Source organism: Oncorhynchus kisutch, linkage group LG4 (genome assembly GCF_002021735.2).
Source record: "Oncorhynchus kisutch isolate 150728-3 linkage group LG4, Okis_V2, whole genome shotgun sequence".
NCBI lineage: Eukaryota > Metazoa > Chordata > Actinopteri > Salmoniformes > Salmonidae > Oncorhynchus > Oncorhynchus kisutch.
Genome location: NC_034177.2, coordinates 25,435,431 through 25,458,727, shown reverse-complemented (window position 1 = coordinate 25,458,727; position 23,297 = coordinate 25,435,431). Strand labels below are relative to the sequence as shown.

At 42.2% G+C, this 23,297-nt stretch overlaps 1 protein-coding gene across 3 annotated transcripts in view; it reads left to right on the top strand.

Moving 5' to 3' along the window:
• Positions 1-23,297, top strand: part of LOC109889307 (cadherin-13) — a 582,397-nt gene that overhangs the window by 368,368 nt on the left and 190,732 nt on the right. For all 3 annotated transcript variants that reach the window (XM_031822709.1, XM_031822708.1, XM_031822710.1), the window contains one exon: positions 19,536-19,714. In XM_031822709.1, the coding sequence (XP_031678569.1) occupies positions 19,536-19,714 (179 nt within the window). The remainder of the gene's footprint in view (positions 1-19,535; positions 19,715-23,297) is intronic.

The window sequence follows — 23,297 nt, the reverse complement described above, 5'->3', positions numbered from 1 at the left end:
TTTACGCTCAGTCTGTCGTCGGGATCTCTGTTGAAAAGTTTGTTTCTGTTGGAGAGTCTGTCCGTCCTCTCTCTCTCTCTGTCTTGGTTAGGATGGATAGTCCAGGGTGACATTCATTCATGTCGTTATAGAATAGATGTTTCGGCGGTTGTCTTTCTTCACGTTCAATGATACCGAATTCCTAGCTGCAGACTAGTAATTAATATCAAAGACTTGTTCTTACTCCGTCGGTCTAAGAGTTTAACCACGTGGGATGGTTAAAAGATTCGGCAATCGTCTCAAACCTTGGCCCTCTCGTTATCGAGGTAAGCTGGTCTGCAACCTTTGTCCTCTCGTAATTGAGAGAAACATTGTCTGCTGAGAAATTCTCAAAGTGGGGGTTTTATTCGGAAGAGCAGAAAAAGGCTGTCTCATGACACCAAGTCCTGGCTGTGTTCGTGGGGGCGTGCCAGTGACTTAAATGAAACTTTACACAGAAATACAATTCTCTCACATTACATCATTACATAGAATCCCATAATTTCACAAATAGTTGAATCTTTCCTCATTCATCCTGTACAGCAATTAGATGCAAGCCTCATTACTGAGGCTATTACTGTATACATTTGTAGCTGGCTTCTTCAACGATATTTTTGACTTTCTCCAGAACATACTAGTTGTTCGGTTCTCCAGTTCTGTGAGGTGGAAGAAATTCCTTTGTTCTCTCTATGAAACTTTACTCTCTCTCTATACTGTGGCCATGAGGAGATAATCTCCTCCAGGAATGTATGACCTCTCTCTGACCACAGCAGCCCGGGTGTAGGAGACAGGGGTGTAGGGGGATGGTGCACAGAAAAGGGCTGGTGCAGAGAGAGGGGTGCTCGCTGTACCCAAAGAGGGCAACGTCATGACAATCGTTAAAGAAAATCGTGATGAATAAAAACATACCAATTTCATTTAAAGACCAAAAAATTGACAGCTATTATATATAAATTGCAAAATAGTTGGGAAGAGATTTGCGATGTACCTGTTCCATGGCACACGGTTTATGAATGGAAATGCAAAACTACGCCGGCATCATGACACAAGGCGAGACCAAGATGCAGACACAGGAGGCAGATGGTTGGAGTCTTACAATGTTTAATAATCCAAAAGGAGTAGGCAAGAGAATGGTCGTGGACAGGCAAAAGGTCCAGGAGGTACAGAGTGACAGAAAGGCTTGGGGTCAAGTTAGGCAGAATGGTCAGGCAGGCGGGTACAGAGTCCAGAATAGGCAAGGGTCAAAACCGTGAGGACTAGAAAATAAAGAATAGCTGTCACGACTTCTGCCGAAGTCGTTGCCTCTCCTTCTTCGGGCGATGCTCGGTGGTCGACTTCTAGCCATCATTGAATCATTTTTCATTTTCCATTGGTTTTGTCTTGTCTTCCCACACACCTGTTTTCAATCCCATTCATTACCTGTTGTGTATTTAACCCTCTGTTTCCCCTCATGTCTTTGTCAGAGATTGTTTATTGTCAGTGTTGTGTTTATTGTATAGGTGTGCGACAGGTCCTCGTACCCATGTTTGTTTATATTCATTTCTTATTAGTGTTATGGAGCATCTTACGTGGACATTCATTAAAAGACTCCATTTTACACTCTGTTTGACTCTCCTGCACCTGACATCCCTGCCACCTATACACACGACTTTGACAATAGCAAAGGCAGGAGTACGGGAAAACACTGGTTGACTTGGAACATACCAGACAAACTGGCACAGAGAGACAGAAAACACAGGGATAAATACACTGGGGAAAACAGCGACACCTGGAGGGGGTGGAGTCAATAACGAGGACTGATGAAACTGATCAGGGTGTGAGAGCTGGCTTGAAAACTTCACATTTTTCCATTTAAATTATTATACAAAATTCTTGCAACCATTAGAATGTTAAATATATGGGGGATACAATCTTCCAAGCTCTGCATATTTTGCTGTGAGGTGGCAGAGTCATTAGATAATTTATTTTGGTACTGTCCATATGAAGCTTGTTTTTGGTCACAGGTCCAGGAATAGCTGAAGAATTGCAACATTTGATTTGAAAAGTCATAGTCAGTCAATCAATAATATAATAATTATTTTAACAAAAATGTGTATCTTTAATTTACAATCTGTAGAAGCTATGAGAATAGAAAGGTTCAGTACTTTTGTGAAGCATCACAGCACAGTTGAAAAATATATGGCAAATAGAAATCCAAAATGGATGGTGTTAAGAGATAGATGGGAGGGGTTGAATGGAGCTAAAGGATGGGACTAATAAAAAGATAACCAATGTAAAACATATGGGGTCTGTAAAATGTATATAGGTTCAGAAATGTTGTGAAATTGCAGTTACAAATATAAATCAAACTGGATGAACATCAGAAATTGAGGAAGGACTAAAAACAAACAAAATATAACTATTTTCTCATTTTGTCTGGCATAGTTGAAGTGTACCTATGATGAAAATTACAGGCCTCTCTCATCTTTTTAAGTGGGAGAACTTGCACAATTGGTGGCTGACTAAATACTTTTTTGCCCCACTGTATATATGTATGTATGTATGTTTGTATATGGATATATATACAGCTGTATTTACCCCAAAAATATATGGGGGATTGGAAATGATGCAGACAATTACATTGATGGAAGCAACAATCTTTCCGCAATAGTAAAACTGAATCACACATTATATATTTTTTTAAACATTTTAAAATGAAAAAAAGTCATAAAAAAAACCTGAATATTTTCAAAAAACATGTGCCAGCTTGGTGGGGGGCCCCACAATCATATCTCGCTTAGGGCCTCCAAAAGACGAGAGCCGGCCCTGCACTGTAGGCATATCACTGCCCAGTGGTGCCTTGGGATGCAGGCTGTGTGTTTGTGTTGGGCTGTGAGGTGTTACAGGTAGGCTGTCTGATGGGGTAGCCTGTGTGAGGTGCTGCAGCAGAGGTTGCCTATACTTACATTTTCTTTCCAAAAGGGTCCCTCTGTGGAAAGGGTTCAACATGGAAACCAAAAGGGTTATACCTGGAACCAAAAAGGCTTCATCAAAGGGTTTTCCTACAGGGACAGCCGAAGAACCCTTTTGGGTTCTAGATAGCACCATTGTTTCTAAAAGGTGTATGTGTGGTGTTGCAGCAGGTAGGCTGCCTGTGTTAGATGTTGTCTACGGGGTATTAGAGGCCAGTGTCTGTCTGTCTGTCTGTGTTTCAGAGCTGGACAGCTGGATTGCAGGTATGAGGCAGAAAGTGAACCATGAGAACAGCTGAAGACTGACTAGGGATCGTATTTGACAGGCGTTGAAAACTACAGGCACTACAGAACAGAGCATGAAAACTACTTCAGAGCATGAACACTACTGCAGAGCATGAACACCACTGCAGAGCATGAACACCACTGTAGAGCATGAACACCACTGCAGGGCATGAACACTACTACAGAGCATGAACACCACTGCAGAGCATGAACACTACTATAGAGGGGGCAATGGGGGTTTATAAGCAGGAGGAAAAGAGGATACAGGGTAGAACCCAAGAAAGCTGGACTGTTATCAATGTGCTATAATACAAATATTTTTGTAGGTGTAATCCTTTGACAGGAGGTGTGTGGAAGTATGCTGATTGAACTTGGCTCTGGGTGCCAGGTTGGGTTGGGCTTGTGTGGTCCTGTGTGTAGTGGGCATGGTTCATGTGGAGAGGGCATGGTTCACTCCGTTGAACATGTCGTCACAGCCATGGATCAAGTCGTCTAGGCAGATGTTATCAGGATGACATAGTGGAGTTTATTTGCTATTTATTGCTGTGGGATTTGGGGTACGCTTCTGTGTTGCTGCTGAAGCAAAGAGAGAAGATGATTCCGGCAGACATTTTGTTTGTGTATTTCATACACGATTTAATTCTGGTTGAATGGTTTGTCAGTCTGTTGTGAATGCCCACAGAAGAGCTTAAGTGCTCATGGGGAATAAAACAGTGATACCAAACAAAGGAAGTCCTTTTTTGAAATCCACAAAACGTTGTTATAGATTGGTCAATGCTTTGTTCCAAAATGGTGACAATCTCAATTGAATTCAAAGAAACCACGACTAAAGGACACCAATAAGAAGAAGAGACTTGCTTGGGCCAAGAAACATGAGCGATGGATATTAGACCGGTGGAAATGTTTCCTTTGGTCTAGAGTCCAAATTGGAGATTTTTGGTTCCAATCGCTTTGTGAGACGCGGTGTGGGTGAACAGATGATCTCTGCACGTGTATTTTCCACCGTAAAGCATGGAGGAGGACGTGTTATGGTCTCAGGGTGCTTTGCTGGTGACACTGTCAGTGATTTATTTAGAATTCAAGACACACTTAATTAGCATGGCTACCACAGCATTCTGCAGTGATACGCCATCCCATCTGGTTTGGGCTTAAAGGGACTATCATTTGTTTTTCAACAGGACAATGACTCAACACACCTCCAGGCTGTGTAAGGGATATTTTACCAAGAAGCAGAGTGATGGAGTTTTGCGTCAGATGACCTGGCCTCCACAATCCCAAGACCTCAATCAAATTGTGATGATTTGGGATGAGTCGGACCACAGAGTGAAGGAAAAGCAGCCAAGAAATGTTCAGCATATGTGGGATCTCCTTCAAGACAGTTGGAAAAGCATTCCAGGTGAACCTGCTTGAGAGAATGCCAAGAGTGTGCAAAGCTGTCATCAAGGCAAAGGGCGGCTATTTGAAGAATCTCAAATATAAAATATATTTTGATTTGTTTAACACTTTTTTGGTAACTGTATGATTCCATGTGTGTTATTTCATTGTTTTGATGTGTTCACTATTATTCTAAATTTTTACTTGAATGAGTAGGTGTTCTAAAACTTTTTGACCGTTAGTGTACATGTATGCCATAGATCAATTATTGACCTTCTTGATCAATAATGGAATTTGTTCTGAACTGAATTGCCTCGTTAAATATAGGTTAAATAAATTAAATGCATTAAATCTGCCAACCCCTGTGTTCTGATCTGATCTGAGTTGGCTAAGCCTTTAAAGACAATTAGACTGTGATGAGCGGTAAGCAGTTGAGAACAAACTATTTGAGTCAATTCCCCTCACTGTCAGCCCAGTACTCATTAAAGCCCATTGTGTTTCAGTACAGCAGTCTGGTCTGCAGTTCATAGCCTCCTACTTCTGCTAGTCTCATAGCATGTGAATTATTTCCACCAACAATACTCTAGTGCTGATACTGAATGAATGGGAAAAGTTTTTGTTTAACAGTTGTAAACTTTCTGGTAAACTTTTTTTAGTCCCTGCAGAAGGACCTATAATTCTCCTCAGATTAACCGTCACAGTTTAACAGATGAAGTGTTAATTGTTGTGCTTAATTGGTTCATTGTTAATTATTGCAAATAATTACAATGCAATCGTTCCTTTTCTGTCAATTGTCTATCCAAGATGGTGACACTATTTCTTTGTGTTCTCATCAAGGACCTTTGAGGTTTACTTCCATAAGGAAACTGCTATGAGAGAATCCTGAGCCACAGAAATGTTTAGTTGTGTCGCTAGTTTATTTGCATGACAGTTTACCTGCTGAGGGAGGATGAGAATTAACCACCACATGAACATACAATAAAAAGGCCAGTGAAAATGTCCTTGGCTATGGTAATACAGCAGTAGAAGGCAGCGAATGGCTTGTTCAATGGAATTGTGTGTCTCTACAGTGGAACATTCAGTCTCCATTTTGTGCCCTCTCCCCATTGGTAGTGCACAATGGACTTGAAGTATTAACGGTTGAATAGGAGGATGGATGTTCGATATTTGTTGTGGCTGTGTGTTTTCGTTTGGGCTCTGCGTAGGGGGGCATGGGCTAAGGAAAGGAAAAACCTCAGCGTTAATCTACCAAATACCCCGGGTGGAAAATATTCAGCACAAAAACACATGGTACTACTATAAGTGTTCTTTCTGAATAGCAGCAACAGCAACGGCAACAATGTGGAATGAGGTAAAGTGCATCTGCTGCATGCATTGACTAAGCTCATTCAGAACCATCCTATTCAGTTAGTTCACCCGGAGGACCACATAGTTGGGGAAGGAGCTGTAAAAATGCTTTCTCTCTCTCTCTTTCTCTCTCTCCCACTCTCCATTTCCCATTGAGCTTTTTGTTATCTTTGATCCTGAGTTTCAATAAATTTTATATAATGTGACCAGAAAATGTTAGGACACTGAATCAGTATTACTTCCCCCCTATTCATTCATGGATAATTTAGGATTTGAAGCACCCTATGAACTAATAATACTGTGTGACATCTTCATAATTACCTACTTGTCCATGCACATTAACCACACAGCCCTTTAATCCTTTCATGGTTGACTGTAGTGAGTCAGCTGGAGTTGCCTCGGTTGTGTGGATGGGTTGAGTGCTGCTGTGGCTGACTCCTGGGGTTGAGCTAAAGTAACAGCATAGAAGAGTAGAAAATACCTGCTCCCTGCACCATATTGGGGGCCTCTGTGATTGGTTCCCATGGTTCTCCAGCTGCAGTAAATGGGTAGCACCTCAGTCTCAGATGGATGCTGGTGCACGTGGACACATACGTGCACATATAGAAAACAGAAAGACACACACACACACACACACACACCGTCAGTACCCAGCTATTGGGTAATCACAGGGAGACCGACACCACTATGTCTGAAATAACTGCTAGCAGGGAACTTGGAGCAGGGACCCCTCTGCCTCAGTAAAGAGAGAGATGGGGAAAGAAAGAGATTGAAAGTAAAACATATTTCTTAATTTGTTGGTTTTAAACAGTAGTGGTCTACAGACATCTATGTATTGAAATATTTATCCACAAAAGGAGTGGAGAGGAGAGGGGGAGAAGGGTGGAGGAGAATGTCTTTAGAAGAGAGAAGGGAAGGCCTTCGCCTTGTTTACTGATCTCATCCTCTCCATTAGATGAGGGAAGTTTATAATACAGTAGTTTGGACCTGTGGATTCATCTCCAGCTATTTCAGATCCTCCCATTAACCACCCAATCCAGTTAACATTGATTCTGCCTTAGCACTGATGAGAACAAGGGCTTCATGAGAAAGGACAATGACTCGTCACTGAGTCTAGGTAGCTGTAATTGGTTTATGATTAGGTACTGGCAATCAGCTATTGCTTTTTATCTAGTTCCATTATCCAATTATGGATGCTTGATTTATTTATTTGTGTGTGTGTGCGTGCGTGTGTGTGTGTGTGCGGGAGTGTTTGTGCTGATAGTAGCTGGTTGCTATCTCCCTGCATGCCCATATTGATAGTAGGTATAGTACATGATGCCTCTGTCATTCCTATCAGCCTGTCTGAGCAGACAGGTCAGAGGTCAATTGGGGTCAGTAGATGTTAATCATGTCAGGAGCCTAGTCATTTGACCTTTGGCATGCGACCAGGGAGCTCCACCAGATGACATAGAGAGGGTTTGGGAGACGAGTCACAAGAGCTCACCAACAGTTATATTAGACTGATGGCTGAGCTGTTTATTACCCCATGTTGTGGATGGTTACTGTAGCAGTTTTGTAGATTTAGATAGAGAACCACAGTGTCTACAGAGAGAGCAAGTTAAAGTAGAGTGTACTCCATGATTATCCATTGTAGAGACGTGGAATTGAACTCTCTTACCTCACCGATCCCACCCATCCTAGCATTATGTCCAAGGGTTGTATCCTACTCCTGATATTTTTTATTTTACCTTTATTTAACTAGGCAAGTCAGTTAAAATAACACATTCTTATTTTCAATGATGGCCAAGGAACAGTGGGTTAACTGCCTGTTCAGGGGCAGAATGACAAATTTGTACCTTGTCAGCTCAGGGATTTGAACTTGCAACCTTTTGGTTACTAGTCCAACACTCTAACCACTAGGCTAGACTAGTAATAACCAGATCCACTTTCTGAGTTCTTTATCTCTACCACTACAAGCAGAAGGTGACAGCACAGGAACAAAGTTTCCAGCTTTATACATTTAGACTGCTCATTTAAATAATGATTAGAAGTATGATGCAAATGTGTAATTTGTATTTGTATTTATTAGGAATCTCCATTAGCTGCTGCCAAGGCAGTAGCTACTGTTCCTGAGATCTAAACAAGATTAAGGCAAATACAAAATAAAACCATACATCACACAGTGCATTACTAATCTCAACTCTACTTCAACATATCTACAATACCAAATCCATAATACAGCAATATAACATCATTGCAATGTATGTGTATGTAGAGTGTGTGTGTATGTAGTGTGTGTGTGTGTGTGTGTGTGTGTGTGTGTGTGTGTGTGTGTGTGTGTGTGTGTGTGTGTGTGTGTGTGTGTGTGTGTGTGTGTGTGTGTGTGTGTGTCTACCTAAAGTATGTTTTGACAATGACAATTTACAATCCAAGGTTACACCAACCAGTTTAGTCTTTAGTCAACTTGCTCAATTTCTTTACAATATCTAGTTGAGGTTTAGGGTTTAGTGAATGATTTGTCCCAAATGCGATGCTTTTAGTTTTTTAAATATTTAGGACTAGCTTATTTCATGGCACCCATTCTAAAACTGACTGCAGCTATTAGTTAAGTGTTGAAGTGATTTCACTCGCTGTGGTAGCTGAAGTGTATAGTGTTGAGTCATCAGAATACATGCCTTACTCATTGCCAGTGGCAGGTCATTGCCAGTGGCAGGTCAAAGACAGACATACGTTGGATAGGCTTTTCATTAAAGAACACCCTCTGTGTTCTGTTAGATAGTTAACTCTCGATCCACGATATAGCATGGGATGTAAATCTATAACACATCCGTTTTTCCAGCTGCAGGTTATAATCAATAATGTCAAAAGCTGCACTGTTGTCTAACAAAACAACTCCCACAATCTTCTTATCAGTTTCGTTCAGCCAATTTATTGGTCGGCTGTTTGAGCCTGTAAAGGTTGATTTACTATTCTTGGGTAGCGGAATGACTTTCGCTTCCCTCCAGGCCTGAGGGAACATACTTTCCTGTAGGCTTAGATTGAAGAGAAGGAAACATATGTAGTGAACATATACAGTAGTCTGCTATCATCCTCAGTGATGAATGAGCCATTTGATTAAATGAATGGTAGAGCTGAGTTTGCCTTTTTCCCAAAAATATGATATCAGGTGCTCCAAAGATTTTACTGTCATCATATATATTATTTATCTTTGTTTCATAGTACAGTTTCTTCTTCTTTTTGTTTAGTTTAGTCACATGATTTTTATATTTACAATATGATCCCAATTGGCTGTGCAGCCAGACTTATTTTCCATTTACTTTGCCTCATCCCTCTCAACCATACCATTTTTCAATTAATCATCAATCCACGGGGATTTAACAGTTTTTAGAATCATTTTCTTAATGGGTGCATGCTTATTAGTAACTGGAAAAGCAATTTCATAAATGTGTCAAATGCAGCATCTGGTTGCTCCTCATTACACACCACAGACCAGCAAATATTCTTTACATCTTCAACATAGAAAATCACTACAAAACCTCTTGTATTATCTCTGATACACTATATTAGGCACAGCGTTTGGAACATTAGTTTTCCTAGATATGGCTACTATATTATGATCACTACATCATATGAATGTGGATACTGCTTTAGAGCAGATTTCTGCAGCATTAGTAAAGATGTGATCATTACATGTTGATGATTTCATTCCTGTACTGTTTGTAAATACCCTGGTAGGTTGCCTGATAACCTGAACCAGGTTGCAGGCACTGGTTACAGTTTTAATCTTTTTCTTGAGTGGACAGCTTGATGAAAGCAAGTTAATATTTAGGTCACCTAGAAAATATACCTCTCTGTTGGTCTGTGATACCAACAGAGAGCATTTTACACATCAAGCATTTCACACATCAAATAAAATACAATTGTATTGTTTGCATATACATATTTATTAGATGTTATCGCAAATTTGTAAACAACAGCTGGTGCACGAAATCTAAGGATATACTTCTAGTATATTGTGATAAACTGCAGGCCACACTACTTGCCTAGAGAGTTTTCAGCTATACTTTTCGTGGCTGTTTATTTACCACCACAGACAGATGCTGGCACTAAGACCGCCCTCAGTCAGCTGTATAAGGAAATAAGCTCATAGTGGCCGAAGACTTGAACTTCTTGATGACGGGGCAGTATTTTCACGTCCGGGTGAAATATGCATGCCCAAATTCAACTGACTGCTACTCATCCCCAGAAGATAAGATATGCATATTAGTAGTAGATTTGGATAGAAAACACTGAAGTTTCTAAAACTGTTTGAATCATGTCTGTGAGTATAACACAACTTATTTAGCAAGCGAAACCCCAAGGACAAAATCATTCATTTTGAGGTCACTCTCTTTTCAATGGGTTTTCATTGGGAATCCAGATTTCTAAGGGACCTTCTTGCAGTTCCTATCGCTTCCACTGGATGTCAACAGTCTTTAGAAATTGGTTGAGGTTATTCCTTTGTGTAATAAAGAAATACGGCCATCTTGAACGAGGGTCACTTGAAGTGTACTGTTATATAGAGGCGAGTGGCCAGAAAGCATGCTTCAGTTTGTTTACTTCCTGTATTGAACACAGATCATCCCGTCTTCAATTTTATCGATTATTTACGTTAAAGAAATACCTAAAGTTGGATTACAAAAGTAGTTTGAAATGTTTTGGCAAAGTTTACAGGTAACTTTTGAGATATTTTGTAGTCACGTTGAGCAGGTTGGAACCAGTGTTTTTCTGGATCAAACGCGCCAAATAAATGGACATTCTGGATATATATCGACGGAATTATCGAACAAAAGGACGATTTGCGATGTTTATGGGACATATTGGAGTGCCAACAAAAGAAGCTCGTCAAAGGTAAGGCATGAATTATATTTTGTGTAGCGCCTGCAGGGTTGAAATATGGTTTCTCTCTTTGTTTACGGAGGTGCTATCCTCAGATAATAGCATCGTTTGCTTTCGCCGAAAAGCCTTTTTGAAATGTGACATGTTGGCTGGATTCACAAGTGTAGCTTTAAATTGCTATCTTGCATGTGTGATTCAATGAAAGTTTGATTTTTATAGTAATTTATTTGAATTTGGCGCGCTGCATTTCCCCTGGCTTTTGGTCAGGTGGGATGCTAGTGTCTCACATTTCCAAGAGGGGTTAATGCAAGGAAACATAAATCAGTTCTACCAAATCTCTATTAACATGTTAAATGTGCAACCAGAGGGAAAAAAATCTAGATCACCTGTACTCCACACACAGAGACGCGTACCAAGCTCTCCCTCACCCTCCATTTGGTAAATCCGACCACAACTCTCTCCTCCTGAGTCCTGCTTACAAGCAAAAATTAAAGCAGAAACCACCAGTGACTCGGTCTATAAAAAAATGGTCAGATGAAGCAGATGCTAAACAACAGGACTGCTTTACTATCACAGACTGGAACATGTTCTGGGATTCTTCTGATGACATTAAGGAATACACCACATCAGTCACTGGCTTTATCAATAAGCGCATTGAGGACGTCGTCCCCACAGCAACTGTACGTACATACCCCAACCAGAAGCCATAGATTACAGGCAACATTCGCACTGAGCTAAAGTGTAGAGCTGCCGCTTTCAAGGTGCGGGACTCTAACCAGGAAGCTTACAAGAAATCCCGCTATGACCTGTGATGAACCATAAAATAGGTAAAACAGCTGCCCAGTGAAACGAGCCTACCAGACGAGCTAAATCACTTCTATGCTCGCTTTGAGGCAAGCAACACTGAGGCATGCATGAGAGCATCAGCTGTTCCGGACGACTGTGTGATCACGCTCTCCGTAGCCGACATGAGTAAGACCTTTAAACAGGTCAACAAACACAAGGCTGCGGGGCCAGACTGATTACCAGGACGTGTGTTCCGGGCATGTGCTGACCAACTGGCAGGTGTCTTCACTGACATTTTCAACATGTCCCTGATTGAGTCTGAAATACCAACATGCTTCAAGCAGACCACCATAGTCCCTGTGCCCAAGAACACAAAGGCAACCTGCCTAAATGACTACAGACCCATACCACTCAAGTCCGTAGCTATGAAGTGCTTTGAAAGGCTGGTAATGGCTCACATCAACACCATTATCCCAGAAACCCTAGACCCACTCCAATTTGCATACCGCCCAAACAGATCCACAGATGATGCGATCTCTATTGCACTCGACACTGCCCTTTCCCACCTGGACAAGAGGAACACCTATGTGAGAATGCTGTTCATTGACTACAGCTCAGCGTTCAACACCATAGTACCCTCAAAGCTCATCACCAAGCCAATGGATCCTGGACTAAACACCTCCCTCTGCAACTGGATCCTGGACTTCCTGACAGGCCGCCACCAGGTTGTGAGGGTAGGTAGCAACACATCTGCCACGCTGATCCTCAACACTGGAGCTCCCCAGGGGTGCGTGCTCAGTCCTCTCCTGTACTCCCTGTTCACCCACGACTGCACGGCCAGGCACGACTCCAACACCATCATTAAGTTTGCTGACGACAAAACAGTGGTAGGCCTGATCACCGACAACGACGAGACCGCCTATAGGGAGGAGGTCAGAGACCTGGCCGAGTGTTGACAAAATAACAACCTAGACTAAGGAGATGATTGTGGACTACAGGAAAAGGAGCACTGAACATGTCCCCATTCTCATCGACGGGCCTGTAGTAGAGCAGGTTGGGAGCTTCAATTTCCTTGGTGTCCACATCAACAACAAACTAGACTGGTCCAAACACACCAAGACAGTCGTGAAGAGGGCACGACAAAGCCTATTCCCCCTCAGGAAACTAAAAACATTTGGCATGGGTCCTGAGATCCTCAAAAGGTTCTACAGCTACAACATCGAGAGCATCATGACCGCTTGCATCACTGCCTGGTACGGCAATTGCTCGGCCTCCGACCGCAAGGCACTTCAGGGGGTAGTGCATACGGCCCAGTACATCACTTGGGCAAAGCTGCCTGCCATCCAGGACCTCTACACCAGGCGGTGTCAGAGGAAGGCCCTAAATATTGTCAAAGATCCCAGCCAACCCAGTTATAGACTGTTCTCTCTACTACCGCATGGCAAGCGGTACCGGAGTGCCAAGTCTAGGACAAAAAGGCTTCTCAACAGTTTTTACCCACAAGCCATAAGACTCCTGAACAGGTAAGTCAAATGGTGACCCGGACTATTTGCATTGTCCCCCCCCCTTAACCCCTCTTTTACGCTGCTGCTCCTCTCTGTTTATCTTATATGCATAGTCACTTTAACTATACATTCATGTACATACTACCTAAATGGCCCGACCAACCACTGCTCCCGCACATTGGCTAACCGGGCTATCTGCATTGTGTCCCACCACCCGCCAACCCTTCTTTTTACGCTTCTGCTACTCTCTGTTCATCATATATGCATAGTCACTGTATGCATACACACATAGTAACAATACTGACATGTACATACTACCTCAATAAGCCTGACCAACAGGTGTCTGTATATAGCCTTTCTACTCTGTTTTCAAATGTATTTTTACTGTAGTTAAATTTTTTTACCTTCCTACACAAACAAACACACACACACACACACACACACACACACACACACACACACACACACACACACACACACACATACACACATACCTTGTTTTTTTCCGCACCATTGATTAGAGCCTGTAAGTAAGCATTTCACTGTAAGGTCTACCTACACCTGTGTATTCCGCGCACGTGACAGATAAACTTTGATTTGAGTTGATATTTGGTAGCATTGCCTATAAGTTGTTTAACTTGGGTCAAACGTTTCAGTCTTCCACAATCTTCCCACAATCATTTGGGTGAATTTCTCCCAATGATGAACCAGACTTGTTGAGGTCTCCACATTTTCTTCTGATTTCTTTTGATTTTCCCATGATGTCAAGCAAAGAGGCACTGAGTTTGAAGGTAGGCCTTGAAATACAGCGACAGGTACACCTCCAATTGACTCAAATGATCTTCTGGAATTTTCCAAGCTGTTTAAAGGCATAGTCAACTCAGTGTATGTAAACTTCTAACCCACTGGAATTGTGATACAGTGAATTACAAGAAATAATCTGTCTGTAAACAATTGTTGGAAAAAAACGACTTGCCAAAGCTATAGTTTGTTAACAAGACATTTGTGGTGGTTGAAAAACAAGTTTTTATGACTACAACCTAAGTGTATATAAACTTCCGACTTCAACTGTATATATGTATTCGATGGTGTGTAGAGACATTATGGGCAGCGTATGAGTAGAAAAGATGTGGACATGAGTTGTTATATAGGATAAGCCTTGACTAGAATACCCTATGTACACATGAAGTGCATGCCGAGAAACTTTAAGCTTTTCACCCTCTTGGCCCTGTCGATGTAGATGGGGGCATGCTCACTCTGCTGTCTAATTAAGTCCAAGATTAGCTCCTTTGTCTTTTTTATGTTGAGGGAGAGGTTATTATTCTGGCACTACTTCCCAAGGCCAATTTCCTCCTTCCTATAGGCTGTCTCGTTGTTGTTGGTAATCAGGCCTACCACTATTGTTTTTTCTGCAAACTTGATGACTGAGTTGGAGACGTGCGTGGCCACGCAGTCATGGGTGAAAGGGAGTATAGGAGGGGGCTGAGCACGCACCCTTGTGGGGCCCCCGTGTTGAGGATCAGCGTAGCGGAGGTGTTGTAGCCTACCTTCATGACCTGGGGACGGCCTGCCAGTAAGTCCAGGACCCAGCTGCACAGTGTGGGGTTCAGACCCAGGACCCCAAGCATGGAGATGATGTTGGAGGGCAGTATGGTGTTGAATGCTGAACAGCATTCTTACATAGGTATTCCCCTTGTCCAGATGGGATAGGGCAGCGTGCAGTGCGATGGCTATTACATCATCCATGGATCTGTTGGGGTGGTATGCAATTGCAGTGGGTATAGGGTGTCGGTAAAGTGGAGGTGATCTGATCTTTAACTAGCCTCTCAAAGCACTTAATCATGACAAAAGTTACTGTTACTGGGTGATAGTAATGTAGTTCCGTTACCTTCACTTTCTTGGGTGCAGGAAAATTGGTGAACATCTTGAAACAAGTGGGGAGATTGAATATGTCCGTAAAAACTCCAGTCAGTTGGTCTGCACATACTCTGAGGACACGGCTAGGCATGGCATCTGGGCCGGCAGCCTTGAGGGAATGAGTGCTCACAGTCCTCGTGAGCAGAGGTGGCCTGCATGGGTGGCACTGTTTTTTCACGAAGAGGGTGATGGAGGTGGTTAGGTTGTCCGGTAGCAAGGCATCGGTGTCTGCGACGTCACTGGTTTTCCCTCTTTTAATCCATCATTGTCTGGAGTAATTACTATGTACATCTCGTGTCTGAGCCATTGAAATGCAACTCCACTTCGTCTCTGTACAGACGTTTTGCCTGTTTGATTACCTCACGGGAGGGCTGGACTGTTTGTACTCTTCCATGTTCCCAGTCAACTTGTCGTCGTTAAATGCGATGGTTCGCACTTGAACAATTGACAGAATGCTTCCATCTATCCATGTTTTTTGGTTTGGATACGCTCTAATCGTCTCAGTGGAAAAAACATTGCCAATGCACTTCCTGATACACTCAGTCACCGAGTCAGTGTATAGGTCAATGTTATTCTCAGAGGCAACCCGGAACATATCCCAGTGCACGTGATCAAAACAATCTTGAAGCATAGATTTTGTTTGATCAGACCAATGTTGAACTTCCTAAGTTTCTGCCTAAATATATTATACAGACACTAACTGTTAGCATTTGGTGGTCTATAAAAATTTACCACAATAATAGACGTTTAGGTGAGGCAGGTGAACCTGTAGCCATATTACTTCAACAATATTTGACATGACTCTCTAAGCTTTACAGGAATATGACTCCGTATATAAAAAGCAACACCACCCCCATTAGCAGTCCTGTCTCTTCTGTAGATGTTAAAACCATGTATTGCCACTATATAATCACAGGTATTATTTAAGTGAGTCCCAGTGAAAGTCAGTATTTGATCTGTTACTAGCAAGCTATTGATTTCATGAACCTTGTTTCTTAGGCTATGTATGTTAATAATGTGAGCTATTTGTAGTGCTTTTCTTGAATTCTTTATTAGTTGTATTGCTTTAGTGGGAGGGAAGCTTATCAGAGGTAGACATGACAGTGATATTTATGTTTGAGCTGTTGGCTTCCTACGAGGCCAAAATGCCTCTGTGCATAACTCAGGTTCATAGGCACATTATTACTGCTGACAATAGCTGTTGGATTGACAGAGGCATTCAGGGGAGTTAGAAAACATAAATTAGGTTACTTACATTATGACTGCCAACACCCTTGGGACAATGTACATTCGCAAAACAAAGCAAATCCAAATATATTGGTCACATAAACATATTTATCAGATGTTATTGCTAAATATGTGTATATTAATTGCTATTAATTGCTATGTCCAGTCTTTAGATAGCAAGGTAGACAAAATTAGGGCAAGGGTTGCTTTCCAGAGAGACATCAGGGATTGTAACATACTCTGTTTCACGGAAACATGGCTCTTTGGGGATATGCTGTCAGAGTCAGTACAGCCACCGGGATTCTTTGCGCGTCACGCCAACAGAAATAAACATCTCTCCGGGAAGAAGGGTGGGGGTGTATGTTTCATGATAATGACTCATGGTGTAATTGTAACAACAAACAGGAACTCAAGTCCTTTTGTTCATCTGACCTAGAGTTCCTCATAATCAAATGCCGACCGTATTATCTCCCAAGAGAATTCTCGTCTGTTATTGTCACAGCAGTGTATATCCCCCCTCAAGCCGATACTACAATGGCCCTCAAGGAACTTCACTGGACTCTATGCAAACTGGAAGCCATATATCCTGAGGCTGCATTTGTTGTAGCTGGGGATTTTAACAAGGCTACCTAAATTCTATCAGCATATGGATTGTAGGACCCGAGCTGGCAAAACATTTGTTCACTGCTACTCTGACTTCTGCGATGCATACAAGACTCTCCCGCACCCTCCTTTCGGCATCTCTGACCACAATTCCATTTTGTATGTCCCTTCCTATAGGCCCAATACCAAGGACTGTGGGCTTTCCTTCTCCATGGCCGACGTGAGTAAGACATTTAAACATGTCAATCCTCGCAAGGCTGCTGGCCTAGACGGCACCCCTTGCCGTGTCCTCAGAGCATGCACAGACCAGCTGGCTGGTGTGTTTAAGGACATATTCAATCTCCTTATCCCAGTCTGCTGTCCCCACATGCTTCAAGATGGCCACCATTGTTCCTGTACCCAAGAAGGCAAAAGCAACTGAACTAAATGACTACTGCCACGTAGCACTCACTTCTGTCATCATGAAGTGCTTTGAGAGACTAGTTATTGATCATATCACCTCCACCTTACCTGTCACCCTAGACCTATCGCAATTTGCATACCGCCACAATAGGTCCACAGACGATGCAATCGCCATCACACTGCCCTATCTCATCTGGACAAAAGGAATACCTATGTAAGAATGCTGTTCATTGACTACAGCTCAGCATTAAACACCATAATACCCTTCAAACTCATCATTAAGCTTGAGACCCTGGGTCTCAACCCCGCCCTGTGCAATTGGATCCTGGACTTCCTGACGGGCTGCCCCAGGTGGTGAAGGTAGGAAAAACATCTCCACTTCTCTGATCCTCAGCACTGGGGCCCCATAAGGGGGTGTGCTCAGCCCCCTCCTGTACTCCCTGTTTCCTTTCTACAAAAAAGGTATCAATCAATTCAGACTACAAGATTGTAGACCTAATGTCACGGTATAATTCACACTCTGATAGTACCCATACAGAAACACAGGCCGTGTTTAAGTCTCTTTGGCAAGGCTTTTTAGTTTTAGCCGACATCCTTGACTGTTCACCTCAATGTTTTATGAGGCTTTGCTGAGGTGATTAGTGGTCGGTAAAGCAGTAATCCTTCTACAGGCTAATTAGAGCTCTCAGTAGACAGACACAGACACTCACCCACACACACAACAAAGCTTTAAAAATACAGTGTCACTAGCCAGCTACCTGGTACCCTACCCTGCACCTTAGAGACTGCTGCCCTATGACATTGAATAATGTCTACATACTGTTTTACCCAGTTTATATTGCCTTGGAAAAGTATTCAGACACCTTTAGATTTTTTCAAAAACAATTACAAACTGGGATTAAAATGGGTATAATTGTCATTTTTCTGTCAACAATCAACACAATATAATCAATAATGTGGAAGAACAATTCTAACATTTATCATTTCTAAGATTAATAAAATGGATACAAATGTAATTATTTAAATAGATGTCGGGCTCGAAGGGCACAGTGGTCTAAGGCACTGCAAGAGGCGCCACTACAGTCCCTGGTTTGAATCCAGGCTGTATTACATCCGGCCGTGATTAGGAGTCCCATAGTGCGGCGAACAATTGGCCCAGCATCGTCCGGGTTTGGCTGGTGTAGGCTGTCATTGTAAATAAGAATTAGTTCTTAACCGACTTGCCAAGTTAAATAAAGGTTAAATGTAAAAAAATATATATATCTCGTTCCGGCCGGTTTAGCCCCCCCTGGCCCACTCGTAATTTGCACTCTGCATTCTATGAGTGAACCATAGTGTTCCAAACTCAATTTTCAGTCTCCACAGAGATGCCTTGCTGTTCTCAGAAGAGATGTGTGTTCTGAAAGAATATGAGGTGGGAGAGAGATTGGCTTCACAGCAGTAAACATATTTTCTTGCCTGTAGAGTGGAGGTGTGAGGTTCGTCACTGAGGTGAGACAAGAGGATGGGGGGTTGAGGGTATGTCAAGGTTTGACTGGGATTTCAGCTCCGATGCAGGGAGGGCACCACATCTTTGTTCCATTACTAAATTACATTAGGTATATCGTTATGACCAGTGTTTTTGAAGAGAATGTATTAGTAAAAAGGATGTGTGTTCAGAGTGACCCAGAGTATTCTGACTGATGTCTGTCGCCATTCTTGGCCTTTGTCTCAGTGCAGGTTTGAACAGGCTCATATTTTCATCATAATTGTGATTTGGTGACGTAAAGAACTTTGACAGCACAATGGCAGAGTCATGTCTGAAGTGTAAAACTAATGACTCAATAATGTTATGGGCGGAGTTGGAAAGATGGATGTCAGAGATATTGCAATGTAAATGTACTTTTAATTGGTCTGTCTGTATATTTCAACACATGCCATATGAGGGTGCAGTGAGATACCAGATTGGGTTGGACAAAATAAATGTATACTCAAAAACTGGAAATCAGCCAATCCTCCGTCATTCATGCAATGGAAAGGTCAAATGCTTTATTATCAAAAAATGTGCAGTTTGAGGCCATGTGGCAGAAAGTGATAAAGGTGCCCTTAGGGGTGGGGGATAGTGGTTCTGGGAAGGTGTGATGTAGTGATGTTTGTATGATGTAGTCATTTGTATGTGTATGTTTTGTATTGTTTATAAAATATCAAATAAAATCATATACATAAATAAGAACTGAGATAGTGCTGCAACCTTCTAACAGTAAACTATCTGTTTCTATAGGAACCGTGGTGATGACGATGACAGCGGAGGATGCTGATGACCCCAGGTTGCAGAACGCGGTGCTGCGCTACAACATTGTGAGGCAGTCGCCCGACAAACCCTCACCCAACATGTTCTACATCAACCCGGAGAGCGGCAACATTGTCACTGTCATCTCCCCCACGCTTCTGGACAGAGAGGTGGGTGTGCTTTGATTGGGCTGGGAGCCTCTCCAGACTGATCTGATGGGCCCCCAAAACACTGCTTCTGTCTCACTGCCTCGCTACCATAAAGTTTTAAAGGTCCGGTGCAGACAAAAACTAGATATTCTTGTGTTTTATATATACATTATATTCAGAAAGTATTCAGACCACTAGACTTTTTCCACATTTTGTTACGTTACAACCTTATTCTAAAATGGGTTTAAAAAAAATCCTCATCTATCCATAATAAAATACCTTATTTACATAAGCATTCAGGCCCTTTGTTATGAGACTTGAAATTGAGCTCATGTTGCATCCTGTTTTCATTGATCATCCTTGAGATGTTTCTACAACTTGATTGGTTGTAGAATGTGGTAAATTCAATTGATTAGACATGATTTGGAAAGAGACACACCTGTCTATATAAGGTCCCTCTGTTGACAGTGGATATCAGAGCAAAAATCCAGCAATGAGGTCCAAGAAATTGTCTGTAGAGCTCTGAGACAGGATTGTGTCGAGGGAAAAGGGCCTTGGTCAGGGAGGTGACAAAGAACCCGATGGCCACTCTGATAGAGCTTCACAGTTCCTCTGTGGAAATGGGAGAACCTTCCAGAAGGAAAACCATCTCTGCAGAACTCAACCAATTAGGCTTTAATGGTAGAGGGGTCAGACAGAAGCCACTCCTCAGTAAAAGGCACATGAAAGCCTCTCAGACCATGAGAAACAAGATTCTCTGGTCTGATGAAACCAAGATTGAACTCTTTGGCCTGAATGTCAAACGTCACGTCTGGAGCAGAGCTGACACCATCCCTACGGTGAAGCATGGTGGAGGCAGCATCATGCTGTGCGGATGTTTTCAGCGGCAGGGACTGGGAGACTAGTCAGGATTGAGGGACAGGTGCATGGAGCAAACGATAGAGAGATCCTTAATGAAAACTGCTCCAGAGTGCTTAGGACCTCAGACTGTGGCGAAGGTTCACCTTCCAAAAGGACAACAACCCAAAGCACACACCCAAGACAACACAGGAGTGGCTTCAGGACACGTCTGAATGTCCTTGAGTGCCCAGTCAGAACCCGGACTTGAACCCGATTGAACATCTCTGGAGAGACCTGAAAATAGCTGTGCAGCGACGCTCTCCATCCAACCTGCCAGAGCTTGAGAGGATCTGCAGAGATTATTGGAAGAAACTCCACAAATACAGGTGTTCCAAGCTTTTGTAGCGTCATACCCAAGAAGATTTGAGGCTGTTATCACTTTTAATATAAAGCAAGCTGACAGGAATCGGGGTGGTCAGTTACTGTTCGATTGAACATCAGAATGGGAAAAGTGAGTGACCTAAGCAACTTTGAGCATGATATGATTGTCAGTGCCAGGCTTGCCAGATCCAGTATCTCAGAACTGGCCTTCCACCTGGGCTTTTCAGACACAACAGTGTCTAGGTTTTACCAAAAATAGTGCGACAAACAAAAAACATCCTGTCAGCGGCATTCCTATGGCCAAAAAGAGCATGTTGATGAGAGAGATCGAAGGAGAATGGCAAGAATCGTGCAAGCTAACAGGCGGGTCACACACAGACAAATAATTCCCCATCTAGTGGTCCGACCCATTGGGTGCCTATTGCCAAAATACTAACAAAATGAGCTTGTAATAGCGAATTTCCATTGAGGCTGCTAGCTAAATATGCTAACGAGTGCAAACAAAAATAATCTAAGTGCATAGACAGGCAATCCAGCTCATAAGGTTATACATATATAGGTAGAAGCTACCAAATGTCATTGTTTGGTGAGATTGGACATTTACAAGCGAATGTGATTGAGAGACATTGTGTAAATGAACAAAGTTTTGGCTCATGTTTGTCTGAAGGAAGAACAGTACTCCAGCAGCTGTTTCTGTGTGGAGTCTGGGGTTCCTAGGGCAACGGGCCTGCCTGCTCTTTTTATTTATTTAACCTTTATTTAACCAGGTAGGCTAGTTGAGAACAAGTTCTCTTTTGCAACTGCGACCTGGAGACCTCTTCTCAGAGAAGAGGGGGGCGGAGCAGACGGCCGAGAACGGAGAGGAGAAAAAACGCAAGGAAATCAAGATAGCAGTGACAGCTGTACAAATAACTCATCCAAAAGGGCTTTGAATTCTCAAACACAGCAGAAAGCTAACACAATATGATTCCCCATCGCCTTATGAATTCAGCCTATTAAAGGCCCATTTACTGGTAAGCATATGCTAAATATACATCAACGGAATGACATATTAAGTCATTGAAATGTGACTGCAATGTATCCAAGATGTGCGCATGTGCACAATACCATGACATGGAATAGTAACTGTGCCATGAGGCACAGGCTAAATTATATGCTACATATCACAAATACAGTACATGGTAGCATGAGGCTACATAAAGGTGCTGAATGTCCATAAACACAGCTACAGTATTTGCATAAACAGACAATACAAAATGAATATATTTCCCTTGAAATGATACATGAGAGCTTCACCACCAGGCCTTACAATCTAACAATACTGGCTAACATTCTGGCATAACTGGCTAGCAGTAGCATGAGACACATAAAAGGAAATAATTCATAAACATGTTAAATATTAACTTGACTTCCTTAATTAACAACACCCAACTGAAGTAATTGACATGTAGGAAAGCATGGGAGAGTGAGGTAAGTTGAGCCATTTTTTACATTCAGCATCACTTCGTCAAGGGAAATATACTGTAGTATTCTTTCTAACAAAGATATCTACATATATTTCAGGATGTTGTATAACCCTGGTAAGTTGTGTTGCGGGACAAAGTTATACATTTCCGTACTGAATTAAATATTGCCTCTACCTTTTTAAAACCATGTCCATCATGTCTTTTTCCCAAACAAAATTCAACACGATCACAATCAATTTTTGGTTTTTTAACAACACCTAACAACACTTTGTACTTTTTTAAAACACTTTTTACCATAGGCCAGGGACTGTTGTTACCTCATATCCTAGCGGTAATGCCTTGCATTAGGCTTGGGAAGGAAACTCAACTTGCCTTTGGCTCAACCATTGGCTGACCTTATTCCAAGGTCGCCATTTTTACTATGATAGCCCACACAACTACAAGGAAAAACTTTCATGCTAGGTTTCGGACCTCATATTGAAGGTTATAAAGACACAAACTGATGTATTGTACAATCTTAAAATGATCTACTTTGGTTTAGATACAAGCATCATGAAACCTCTAACACAACAAATGAATTTACTTTGTGGAAAGTTTTTGGGAGCTAACTTTTAGCTCTGTGGTTTCTCCCTTCAGTCTCCATGAAATTATGACCTCTTCTCAAATATTTGGTCAAATGATTCATTTTGTTTATGGTTTCCTAGAAACAAGGGTGGCTCAAAGTACCATTTAGGCATAATCCCACTCCCCCTTACTGACAATTAAATGCACACACTAACAAAAGTCATATACAGAAACTTGAGGAACAATCCAAGGAATCAGGAGAGGGGTCGTTGTGCTGGGGAGGTGAGGAGGGGGATGAGGGAAGTCGTAGGGGTTGGGTGGGTGTCGGTGGTGCATTCCAATGAGCAAGCAGA